Here is a 13,682-nt window from a genome sequence, read left to right on the forward strand (position 1 = left end):
AAGCGATGGTGGGGGGGGGGCAAACACAGACACACAAATACACACACACACACACATATATATATATATATATATATATATATTATATATATATATATGATGGGCTTCTTTCAGTTTCCATCTGCCAAATCCACTCACAAGGCTTTATATATTATATAGATATATATATATATATTATATATATATATATATATATATATGTATCCCAAATTGAAAGAGTAATATTTAGAATGATAGATTACATGATTATTGGAACACCACTTTATATATCTCCTACAATGAGAAGGTAAGTTAGCTTTCAAAACAGCACTATTCTGAATAAACATCTTGAAGTGGTAACTGAAATTATGGATGTTCCTGTGAAGACTATGTAACATTTTTTGAAAGAGAAATTCTATTTGAAGCTGTTCATCATAAGCTTTCATACAGTTCCATTTCTTTAATTTTATCATCTATGTTTACGAAATATTTCAACTTCATCAGAACCTCTTTGGCACCAACTAAGTCCTTTTGACGGAATGCTTCAGATAAAATCTCATAGCACTGGTTCAAATTCCGTATATTAAGGTCTTCGATAATCCGAAGTTCTTCAACATTAATTACATTCTCCAAATCTTCATTGGTTCTCATGATATTGGATAAGAAATCAAAGTCATCACATTGTGTGGTTTCATCTAGAGAACACCCATTTATGTCCAACAAATACTGACCACGAGATAATGGCTTGAGCAAAGTGGTATATGCAAGATTGACCAGGGAAGACTGTTCAGCTGAAAATGTTCTTTCCATCTGAAAGAGAATAACACAGACATTAATATTAGTTAAAACGAGAGAGGGAGAGGCAGTATTTTATGTTTTTTTTAAGGGGTTCCAGGATTAATAGTTGGGAAAGAAGACAGAAATTGCAATTCCAGGTTGATCAGGGACAACATTCTAATGCTTACAGAAAGGATTCTACCAAAGGCCAGCAAGGCCAGGCAGTAATACTTAACCACACAAAGGATAAAGTTTATTATGAAAATAATAATGAAATTATTGTATACAGTGCTCAGGTGCACCACAACTTGTCAAAAGTGCATATAAAGTATGTGCAGTAATGTACAAATGTCTGGAAAGTGAACAGTGTATGAGTCAGATACATGCTTGCGTGTGTATGGAGGGGAGAAAATCAGGTGTAGTGTTGGCGTATCTCAGGAAGCATAGAAGTTTTGAAGGATGCAGTATATTCACATCATTCATAAATAAGTTTATATCAAATACTTAGCTTGCTGTATCGTTTTGGCAATGACGATTCCTGTTTATAATTATAAACACCAATTTGAGACAGAAAAGGAACAGGTCTTCTGACAAGTCAAAAATGATGTACCAACACTTGCCAAACAGTTACTCTTTTACTCTTTTACTTGTTTCAGTCATTTGACTGCGGCCATGCTGGAGCACCGCCTTTAGTCGAGCAAATCGACCCCGGGACTTATTCTTTGTAAGCCCAGTACTTATTCTATCGGTCTCTTTTGCCGAACCGCTACAACGTGGATTACTGTTTCAGCTCAGATAAATAGGTTATATAAGGAATCTGACAAAATATATGATAGAAAGGAGTTATTTTTGAAACTTCATTTCACCAAAACTTTCATTTTCTGTTTCCTGTCTAATATACTTCACACCTAAATATTTATTTATAATTTACCAAGTTAAGGCCGCACGCTGGTAGAATCGTTAGCACGCAGAGAAAAATGTTTAACGGTGTTAGGGCAGCGAGCTGGCAGAAACGTTAGCGTGCCGGGCGAAATGCTTAGCGGTATTTTGTCTGCCGCTACGTTCTGAGTTCAAATTCCGCCGGGGTCGACTTTGCCTTTCATCCTTTTGGGGTCGATTAAATAAGTACTAGTTACGCACTGGGGTCGATATAATCGACTTAATCCGTTTCTCTGTCCTTGTTTGTCTCCTCTGTCTTTAGCACCTTGTGCGTAGTAAAGAAATAGATATTTCGTCTGTCGTTACGTTCTGAGTTTAAATTCAGCCAAGGTTGACTTTGCCTTTCATCCTTTCAGGGTCGATTAAATGAGTACCAGTTACGCACTGGGGTCGATATAATCGACTTAATCCGTTTCTCTGTCCTTGTTTGTCCCCTCTGTCTTTAGCTCCTTGTGGGTAGTAAAGAAATAGGTATTTCGTCTTCCATTACGTTCTGAGTTCAAATTCCGCCAAGGTCGACTTTGCCTTTCATGGTCGATTAAATAAGTACCAGTTACGCACTGGGTCGATATAATCGACTAAATCTGTTTGTCCCTTCTTTGTTTAGCCCCTTGTGGGTAGTAAAGAAATAGGTGTTACGTTCGTCTTTGTGTTCAGAGTTCAAATTCCACCGAGGTCGACTTTGTCATAGTCGCTGTCCATCTACAATAGGCAAGACTTGTCTCCCTTATATTCATTGATAGCAGTTTAAAAGTAACAGCTCACAATAATACAAAATTACGTTAATATAAATCAAACCATTTCGCGCACAACGAAATGGTCGGCTACTGAGTTTTGTTTTTAAAAATCAATGCAATACTCAACTGGTACTTAAAGTCATTTTGGGAATTAGAGTAATATAGTCCTAGAGACACTACTCCAGAAAATAAATGTATAGTTTCTACCTATCCAAACTTCAATAACAAGGTATTGATCAACCAACGTTGCTATTGCAAAAGAAGAATCTCACAGTGGGGATGAACCAGGAACTACAAAGTTACAAAATGAACTTCTTAATCACACAACCATACTCTTTTGCTTGTTTCAGTCACGTGACTGTGGCCATGCTGGAGCACCGCCTTTAGTTGAGCAAATTGACCCCACGACTTATTCTTTGTAAGCCCAGTACTTATTCTATCGGTCTCCTTTGCCGAACCGCTAAGTTACGGGGACGTAAACACACCGGTTGTCAAGCGATGTTGGGGGGGGGGCAAACACACACACATATATACATAAATATGACGGGCTTCTTTCAGTTTCCGTCAACCAAATCCACTCACAAGGCTTTGGTCAGCCCGAGGCTATAGTAGAAGACACTTGCCCAAGGTGCCACGCAGTGGGACTGAACCCGGAACCATGTGGTTGGTAAGCAAGCTACTTACCACACAGCCACTCCCGTGCCTATTGGAATCCATTTTCATATCTGCAGCCATTTCACTAACTTTGCTTAATTTTTTTTGCTGGATCAAGTTGTGCACAGTACTGAGCTGGTACTAACCATGTTGCCGTGATTTGACAAGAGGCCAAGAATATTACCAACGTCAGTGGCATGAAAAATAAGCACTCAAGCCAAAGATGACACGGGAGCTTCATACATCCTTGCACCTAGTTAGATTTTGTTGAACTGTCCAACCCCTGCCAGCATGGAAAACAAACGTTAAATGATGATGATAAGGAGGAGGAAACCAAAGACAGAAGTTACTTGTGATAGTTTTGCCTAAGCAAATTCACATTGCACATTACAGATTATCACAGTGACAGTCAAGCAATTGTCACTGACCCATGGCAGAGTGAACTATTGATGTTACTGTGAAAATTATCAGATTCCAATTTCTGTGTTGGTTTTTGTTTATTGTGAGAATCCCTCTTTGGAAGGGCTTGGTGCAGCTACACAGTTTGCAACATGGTAAAAAAAAAAAGAAAAGAAAAGATATAAAGCTTTATAGTGCCCCAAGAATGTGCTTATTTTCCTTACTGGTAATCCAGGACTAATGTGATCTCACAAGAACATTTTGCCTGGTACTGCATTATTTATCTCCTCCACCTCATACAATAGCAATTAGGGACAATGTATTGTAGATGAGGTGTCTTTTCAAGGGCTGTGAAGTCTGAGTCTGTACAATTTTTACAAATACCAACTAAATGTAAACTGTAATATACTGTATTAAAATTTTCGGTGCTACTTTGGCATGTGATCTACAAGGAAGATTACTTTAGGTTACTTTTTAGCTTACTTTTCAATTTCTAAAAGCCCATAAGATGTTGGCTAAACATTTTTACGATGTGACCAGTGATGAGATGAAGGCAGTTGCATTTTTACAAAGAACCAACACTAAATTCACATCATTTCTTAAGACAAAGAAAGGTGATCTACAATTTAGGTTACTTTTTAGTTTACCTTGTGTTAGTGCTACTTTCCATGTGATCTACATAAGCAAATTTACTTTGGTGAGTGATCTATGCATTAATTTTAATCATTATATGGTTTTCTTATTAAAATAGTAAGAATTTTGAAAAAACACATTTACAATGCTAAGTTTGTACAAAATGATTTTAAAAGCAATCTAAAGTTATCTCCCTTGCAGATCATACGCCAAAGTAGCACCAACATAACATTGCTAGGTCAAATGGAAAGGCAATCTGCATATCACAATTTCTCAGTGGTTAGTTTGATTAATAAATTACTGATGAGTTATCAATACTTTATTACAATGCTTTTCTATATGACTGTTATAATGTGAATCCTCGTCCACTTGTATGTTATTGTCAGCACTGTAATATTCTTATCACCACTATTATGTTGTGGCGGTATTCCGTGTCTTATTATCTTTGACTCGTCTATCATGCTATTGCTGTTAGCTCCACAAGACAGAGACTTGAAACGTCTACCTTGACAGTAACTCGAACTAGTATATATCACGTAACTGATACTAACTCCAACTCATAAAACAACTCTACCACTACTAAACCAACTGACTTTATAGTGACTTTGTCACATTGGAAGAGGTGTACCATTTCACTACAACTACAGAATATAGTTATAGATTTTAGCCAACATTATATGTAATAAATAGATATAAATACCTTGTTTTTACACACACACACACACATATACAAAACAATAATAGTGTTGTAGTAACTGGGTAGAGGTTAAAAGCAATGTCTGCGGACAGTTAAGGAGAATATTCAGTTATTGATAAAATCCCAACATGGAACTGGAACTAGTTCAGCTGATCCCTTTTTATATATCTTTAAAAAATATTGATGCGGCTGGGTAATAAGAAGTTTGTTTCCCGACTACATAGTTCTGGGTTCAGTCTTATACTGTAGCCCCAGAATTTGGGTGGAATGGGTAGATGGAAAACGAAAGAAGCCCGTCGTGTATGTGTACATACATATATATATATATTTCCTGGTGAAGGCCGGTTTATGGGGTTAAAGAGGTCATAGGCCAAACAGGTCTTGGAGTTTGACGATACGCTATATAGTTAAACCTTTTATGGAAGGAAAACGTACAGTAACCCCATAAACTGGCCTTCACCAAGAAAAAAATATAGACTACTCTACTTACAGTGTGCTTCTCCGGATTTATGTATTTCTAAAAACGATTTATATGTATACTAGCAGTATCGCCCGGCGTTGCTCAGGTTTGTAAGGGAAATAACTATAAAGCATTTTTAGAGAGTTATAGCGAAAAAATAGCAAAAAATGGAAAAAAATGATGGTAATTTTTTTTGAAAGTTAAAAAAGGTGGAGTTGCGTCCCCTAGACGGTCTGTGGTTTGGGTTTCTAATCTCGACCCCATGTCGAATTTATCGATTTTTTCAGAACTGGGGGAACTTTTCAAAATTTTCGCTGCGTTAGTTTTGAATTATGACATTGGGCTATGTGTGTGTCAAGTTTCATCAGAATCGGTTGAAAGCCGTGGTCAGAGTGAGGGTACGAGAAAACAGACACACAGAAAACGCACAGACAAACTGCCGTTTATATAGAGAGAGATATATATATAATGTGTGTGTGTATGCCTGTCTGTCTCCCACCACCGATCGACAGTATTGGTGCGTGTTTCGCACACATACAGACAGACACACATCAGATATACCTACAAAATGAAACTAGACATTTCTGAAAAAAAAAAAAATGTGATGTCAGTACGTGACCTGGCGCTCACTCACCACCCACAAAACCAACCCCGCTGTATCATCGAAAACACGGGAATCTGGTTTTAAAAAAATCGGAAAGGTCGGGTAGGGTTGACTGTGCGCCAGGTGAGCCCAATTTTATTTTGCACATAAAATTCCAAGGCGAAGAAAATTTCATTAAAAAATACCCTTTTTCCTGAGAGTTATGAGAAAACAAATCCGACTCATGTGAATTTTCCGAAACTCATCGGAAAACATTTTCTCAACAAATTCGATATAATCGTCATCTACACCACCTGGGTTAATATAGGGCGTTACGATTATCAGAAAATCAAAAAAAAATGTGTGTAATAGGTGTAAAACAACTTCCTATGAACGAATATGAAAAAAAAAATTCGCGCACGCGAAAGGGGGGGGGGAGAGGCCTCGGAAAGTTTATATCGGGAATTTCCGAAAGCGTCTGAACCGGGCACAAAAACAAAAACAAAAACAGCGTAATAGGTGTAAAACAACTTGCTCTAAACGACTATCATGAAAAAAATGCGCGCTCGCGAAAGGGGGGTGGGGGAGAGGCTTCGGAAATTTCACATCTTCAGTCCACGGCCTTTAAACTAAGAAAAAATAGTGTAATTGGTGTAAAACTACTTGTTCTAAACGAGTATCAAGAACACACACTCACACATGAATCATAAAATCATATTTCGCAAAAAAAAAAATAAAGAGAAGAAATTCTGGAAAAAGTGAAGAAATGTTGGATCTCCGTCATGTGAATCAAAATACGTCAGAAACATCTTGAAATACTACAGAAATTATGTTACGAAAATGATAATGTATACATACCTCTTTGAGTGGTCCATCGATAATGATGATAAAGAAATGAGTTGGATTTGAACTCAGAATATTGACTAACACAACTAAATACTACAAGACTCAAAATATTCAGCCAAGTCACCACCCTTTAACTAGCAATAATAATAACATCAATAACATAACAGCCAAAAGATTTATTTGTTCTGAAAATAACAATCATCTCTCTATATATAAACGGCAGTTTGTCTGTGTGTGGTTTCTGTGGTCTGTTAGGTGTACCCTCACCCTGACCACGGCTTTCAACCGATTCTGATGAAACTTGAACAACACATAGCCCAATGTCATAATTCAAAACTAACGCAGCGAAAATTTAGAAAAGTTTCCCCAGTTCTGAAAAAAATCGATAAATTCGACATGGGGTCGAGAATCAGAAACACAAACCACAGACTGTCTAGGGGACGCAACTCGACCTTTTTAACTAAAAAAAATTTACCATCATTTTTTTTTCCATTTTTGGCTATAACTCTCTAAAAATGCTTTATAGTTATTTCCCTTACAAACCCGAGCAGCGGGCGATACTGCTAGTAGTAAATAAATATGTTCTTTAATATTCACATTCATGTGCACAGTTAAACACACTTACATACAAACAGTCACGCATGCATAATACAGAACGGAACACATAAATGAAGGATGCATTACTTAGTATATATTACATCTAGAGAATTTTGATTAATAAGTCAAATATGCAAATTATAAAGATAATTAATTGCTTTACTAAACAGTGTTGTAAAGGTGAAAAAATAAATTTGGGAAAAAAATACACGCCAAAACTAATTAATAAAGGATAATTAGGGAAGGATTGACACAAAATAATAATTTTTTCTGTCTCTTTTTTTCTGATAAATGCATCTTAATAAGTGAGAAGAATTGCATATATCTGAACTATTTCAAAGAAAAGCATAAATTTAATGTTTAAAATAGCTTTAACCAAGGAATGAGATCCAACATTTCTTCACTTTTTCCAGAATTTCTTCTCTTTATTTATTTATTTTTTTTGCGAAATATGTACAAAAATACGGAGTTTATGATTCATGTGTGAGTGTGTGTTCTTGATACTCGTTTAGAACAAGTAGTTTTACACCAATTACACTATTTTTTCTTAGTTTAAAGGCCGTGGACTGAAGATGTGAAATTTCCGAAGCCTCTCCCCCACCCCCCTTTCGCGAGCGCGCATTTTTTTCATGATAGTCGTTTAGAGCAAGTTGTTTTACACCTATTACGCTGTTTTTGTTTTTGTTTTTGTGCCCGGTTCAGACGCTTTCGGAAATTCCCGATATAAACTTTCCGAGGCCTCTCCCCCACCCCTCTTTCGCAAGAGCGCATTTTTTTTTTGTCATATTCGTTTAGAGCAAGTTGTTTTACACATATTACACTATTTTTTTTTTGTTTTGGTGCCCGGGTCAGCTCCTCAGACGCTTTCGGAACTTCCCGATGTGAATTTTCCGAGGCCTCTCCCCCACCCCCCTTTCGCGTGCGCGAATTTTTTTTTTCATATTCGTTCATAGGAAGTTGTTTTACACCTATTACACACATTTTTTTTTTGATTTTCTGATAATCGTAACGCCCTATATGCCTTAATAAACATTTAATAGCTGTCCACATCTAAGATTCTGAACCGGAGCTCGATCGCAACTGCCCATAAACTTATTACTATTTTAGGGTGATAATCAAAACAGCAGAACATTAAAAAATGCAGTCTCGAGAAAGTTCATAATCTTTGATCAGGTACGGGACCACTCTGCGATACAAGTACCCTTTGATCATTTAATTACAATACTAGTTATAAAACAACGTCAGTAATTTTTCCATCCTGTTCGGAAGTGTTTAACACATGGAGACATTTCTGAATTACGTAACAACAACAAAAGTAAACAAACGAATGAATAAATCTCAAAGAAGCTCAATAATACCTCTGATTTTTGACTGAACTTGTCAGGGTGAAGGATTCTTTGCAAATCTTTATATCGTCGTGTCAGTATGTCACTATCGATTTCAAAACCTTCCTCGAGTCCTAGTAATTTAAAATATGTGAGGTTCTTAGAAGGCGAAAGAATAGCACCACAAAAGCAGAAGAAAATATCTTTGTTCGGACTTCTAGTTTTATGACATTTCCAGCATTGTGTGTCGTAATTGATGGGTGTTTGGTTGCTGAGTAATTTCTTTTGAATTATACCCGTTTCGATTAATGCTGGAGGAGTCGCCAGGGACACACGCAATGTCAATGCTTCACATGTGTTCCACTTTTTAACAAACGAAGACCAGCATTTCTTTCCGTTGTTATTTGTGAATAATAACAAAGCTGGGAATCTTCTTGCTTTCCTGTGACACTGGATAACATATCTATATAACATAGTAGTTAAGGTAGGAACAGTGGAAGTTGTGCGGACGGACATTCTTTTAAGAAAGTCAGTAATGAGTTGCTTCTAAAACTTGAAATGTGCTTCGCACGTGTAATATCGTTGCGAATAGAATGAGACGAAGATTGAATAAATTTTTATTTATTATTATTTAAAAAATCATATTTTGAAATTCACATAATTAAATAAGGTTGTTCAGATTAATTATAAATTTATTTTAAAAACAAGTTACATATAAATCATTGTATAGCTTCGAATTTGAAAGTGAAAACACGTGAACACTTGTTCAACTACGTCAATTTAATTATATATTAAATAATTGGATAACGTTAGAAGTTACAAGTTACGATTCCAAATGTCTTCGTAAATTATATTCCTCTCTCTCGTCAACCATTTCCAGATATATATTATTTTACTGAAATAAAGTAAAACTGGACTAATCACTTGAAGTTATATGACAGATTTTTTTTTATTTATTTTTAATATTTACAAGCACGAAAAGTACTTCTGGACGATCGATAAATTCCTGCTTGCTAAGCCGGTGAAATAGGTTCGATTCTAGGTTGAGGCTATTTCACTTCACTTGTATTACTAACGACCTTGTAAGAGGTACAAACGTCCCACCTTCCTGTCCTGTTTATTCTAGAATACTGGGAATTTGTTTATTTTTAAACGGAAACAAGAAGAGAAAAGCATTAAGTTTTTGTCTTGCCCACCAAGTGGATTATAAAAGAATAGTGATGACAGAAGTAATAACTGTTCCAAAAATAGGAAGAAACCTAGACATTTGAGAGGAAACTTTAATAAATATATATGAAATAAATAAATAACCCCAATTACGAAACGTGGAGAGAGAACACATATGGGGATGTGGTTGTTCATAAATTTTTCTTTTTTTCATCGTAGAAAAATATATTTCGAATGAAATTTCCGTTGTCCTTTGTGCAGTTTTTCAGTATCTGGTACAAATTTGAAGTGATTTCCGATCTTTTCTAAAAGATGGCCAGAATTTTCTACTTAACTAAATAATTTGAAACTTCGTATACTGGTAGAATGTGTCAAAAGAAAACATTAATTTCTATTAGTTTTTTGGAGAAAAATGTATTTTCTAACTTTTACGTAGTTTAATTCTTCGAATTTTAACCAATCGTATTCTCTGTTTTGACCTCAATTCATTTACTTTCTACAATAAGCACAAAGCCTGAAATTGTTAGATTGGGAGCTAATCAATTACATCATCCTCAGTTTTCAACTGGTAATTATTTTATTGACCCTGTAGCGATGCTATGTCCATATTTCGGCTGTTTCACGTTAAATAGTCCTAATATGGCTCTTACAGGAATTTTTTCTGCAAGTGGTCACATGACCATACCTGTGCGTACCAATTAATCAAACCTTTCCGCACCACAGCCAAAATTATATCCTGTCTGAAGCTACCCGATGGCTATAAAAATAAAGGATTGCGGCGAGCTGGCAGAAACGTTAACACGTCGGGCGAAATGCGTAGCCGTATATCGTCTGCCGTTACGTTCTGAGTTCAAATTCCACCAAGGTCGACTTTGCCTTTCAACCTTCCGGGGTCGATAAATTAAGTACCAGTTACGCACTGGGGTCGATGTAAACGACTTAATCCGTTTGTCTGTCCTTGTTTGTCCCCTCTGTGTTTAACCCCTTGTGGGTAGTAAAGGAATATATAAAAATAAAGAATTGCTTTTGAGATTTCAGTGAAGATATTTTTGTCATTATGTTTTTGTGTTTTCCCGTGTAAATCTTCATCTTCAAGAAGCACAAGGAACCTATGTATTTTAATTAACAGAAGTATCCATGTACACCAGTTGCTATATTTTCTTTTAGCGGCGAGATAACTGGCAGTCAACTTGTCTTTGTATTTCTTGATGTTCTTTATCATGAATCTTATTAAACCAGAAGATTATAATAATACCAAAGCCTTAGCCACATGCATCTTTTCTACCTCGCTAAAAACCCCTAAAAGATGAAAAGCAAAGTAAACCTCGACGGCATTTGAACTCAGAGCATGAAGACGGACGAAATGCCGCTAAGCATTTAATCCGGCACTAACGACTTAGGAATAGAAATAGAATTATTTTTAATGATCTCAACACGCGCACACACACACACAAAATGATCAGAGAATTATCATCAGTTAATTTTTTGAAGTACGAAATGTTTTTACTTTTTTCGTGTGTGTGTGTGTGTGTGTGTGTGTGTGTGTGTGTGTGTGTGCGTGCGCGCGTGTGGATTAGATCTAATGTGTTACCTTTGATGCATGTTAATTTATTGATAGGTTAACAACGACAAAAATTCTCTTGATTTCTGTTCTTCGTGGTTGTTCCGATTATGTCACTCCAGTTGAAAGTCGGAAGATTGAAATTTCCCCAGAATACAGTCTCCAAAAGAAATAGATTTAGCATAAAACTCAGTTTACGAGTTAATTAAAAGATAGAGATCTAGGATCTTTTCGGTTTGAACGGCAGTTTTTAAAAATAATTTCTATGTAACTAAACACTTTTAAACTTCGTATACTGGTAGAATGTGTTTATAAAATATCTTTTTCTCTTGGCTTTCTTGAGAAAATTCTGTAGTTTGTAAGATATTTTCTTCAATTTTGGCAATTTCAATCAATCAATGACGTCTATTGAGGTGAAATTGCCGAAATGCAAGAAATTAAAGACCAAATATCTTACAAACTATAGAATTTTCTCAAGAAAGCCAAGAGAAAAAGATGTTTTATAAACTCATTCTACCAGTATACGAAGTTTAAAATTTTTTAGTTACATAGAAATTATTTAAAAAACTGCCGTTCAAACCGGAAAGATCCGAGATCTATAATAAAGGTATAGAATCAGGCAGGACAGAGGCGAATGGATGATTTGACGTGGGGGTGGGGAGCTTTTATTGGGACAACACATTTGGATCGTCCTGCGGGATATCCAACTGAATAAAATAAAATCACCCAGACACACTCCAGCCTCTGGTCCACAGGTGTACTGGTGGCATTCTGACTGTTCTGTTGATACTATAATGGTCTTTGTTCCTTGGAGCTGGTTTATGGAATCTCCACTCAGACACTCATGCTCTCTGGCCCTCTGGAATTCCTTCTCTGCTCACATTTTAACCATACATACATACATACATGCATGCATGCATACATACACACACATGCATACATACACACACATACATACACACACACATACATACGTACATATATACACGCATACATACATACATATATACACGCATACACACATACGTACGTACCTACACACACACACACATATACATACATACATCATACATACATACATACATACATACACACACACACGTATGTATCCGGATGAAAATTTACTTCCTCTGCTAAGGGAATTATTGCCTAGATTCCAATGTCTTTTTATCAAACCTCATTGGAAGAAACATACGTACGTACATACATAAATATATATATATAATGTTTTCAACATTTGAAGTTTCATTGTGTAAGGAGCTATTGTCATCATTGTAATGTTTATGTATAAATAAATGGTTTCCTCGAAAAATTAAAATGGACTTGCTTTTAATATAGGTAACAACATGCAGCTTAATCTGGCCTAAACACACTATCCAGAATCCATCTCACCAGTTCTAAAAAGGAATCCCAGAGGATTAGAGCTCTGGGAAGAAAGGATTTGGCATGCGAGATCGGCTAATAAAAGGCATAACATATGTGTATCAATGATGCTCTGGGTCAGATGTATTTCTCACGAGGTGTGGTTAGCACTTGTCACGATTGAATGAAAGATGTGAGATAATGATGGTTGAGATGGCTTCAAGCTGCGTATGATGAATGCCCAGGCACTCGTGAGCAGTAAACAGAATTTTATTCATCGCATAAAATGTTTTCCATTGTGGTGTTGAATTAAAAATGAAACAACAAAGTTTTCTCATTGAAAGGGCAATTCTGTAGTTATTACAAATAGTTAGGTAGGCTTTGTAAATAAGCTACCACACGACAAGAGTAAATAGCACGCTGGGTTCACGATTGCAAAACTGTTGCTGCTGTAGTTGTTGTTAAGCAACAAGACGGGTAAGGGTGATTAGGTGATGGTCTAGGGCTTAGGGGTGGGAAACCCCAGACCTTGGATAAAAAAAAAAAACTTTGGTCGTCTTGTAGTCAAGGGCTCTTCATTGACGCCCGACACCACTGGGAGGTGGCCCTCGAAGTCGCTGGAAATGGAGATCTCCAGGTCCAAATTCTTGGACGGCCGTTGTTGCTGTCTACACGGTCGAGAAAGAAGGACTGTTAAATGTAGCAAAATGAGAATGTGGTTTGCTTGGCGACTGTAGTCCACAAACTGAAATTTCGTATGTATATATGATGTGATGTGTAAAGTCGTATGGTGTAGTGTAGAGAGAGGAGATGAGGGAAGAGGAGAGAGGGGATGGGGGAGAAAGAAAGGGGAGAAGAGGGGAGAAGGAAAGGGGAGAAGAGGAGAGGGAAGGGGGAGACGGAAGGAGAGGAGAAGAGGAGGGGAGAGGAGGAGGGAGGATAGAGGGAGAGGGGGCGGAGAGAGAA

At 36.7% G+C, this 13,682-nt stretch overlaps 1 protein-coding gene across 1 annotated transcript; it reads right to left on the reverse strand.

Annotated features, from left to right (window-relative positions):
- Positions 1-218: 218 nt before the first annotated feature.
- On the reverse strand, positions 219-9,184 carry LOC115209707 (iron-sulfur cluster co-chaperone protein HscB). Its single transcript, XM_029778197.2, has 2 exons — positions 8,660-9,184; positions 219-789 (listed from the first exon to the last, which is right to left on the reverse strand). The coding sequence occupies exons 1-2, from the start codon at positions 9,140-9,142 to the stop codon at positions 412-414; spliced, it is 861 nt and encodes a 286-aa protein (XP_029634057.1). The 5' UTR covers positions 9,143-9,184; the 3' UTR covers positions 219-411.
- Positions 9,185-13,682: the final 4,498 nt, after the last annotated feature.

Source organism: Octopus sinensis, linkage group LG3 (genome assembly GCF_006345805.1).
Source record: "Octopus sinensis linkage group LG3, ASM634580v1, whole genome shotgun sequence".
Taxonomy (NCBI): Eukaryota; Metazoa; Mollusca; class Cephalopoda; order Octopoda; family Octopodidae; genus Octopus; species Octopus sinensis.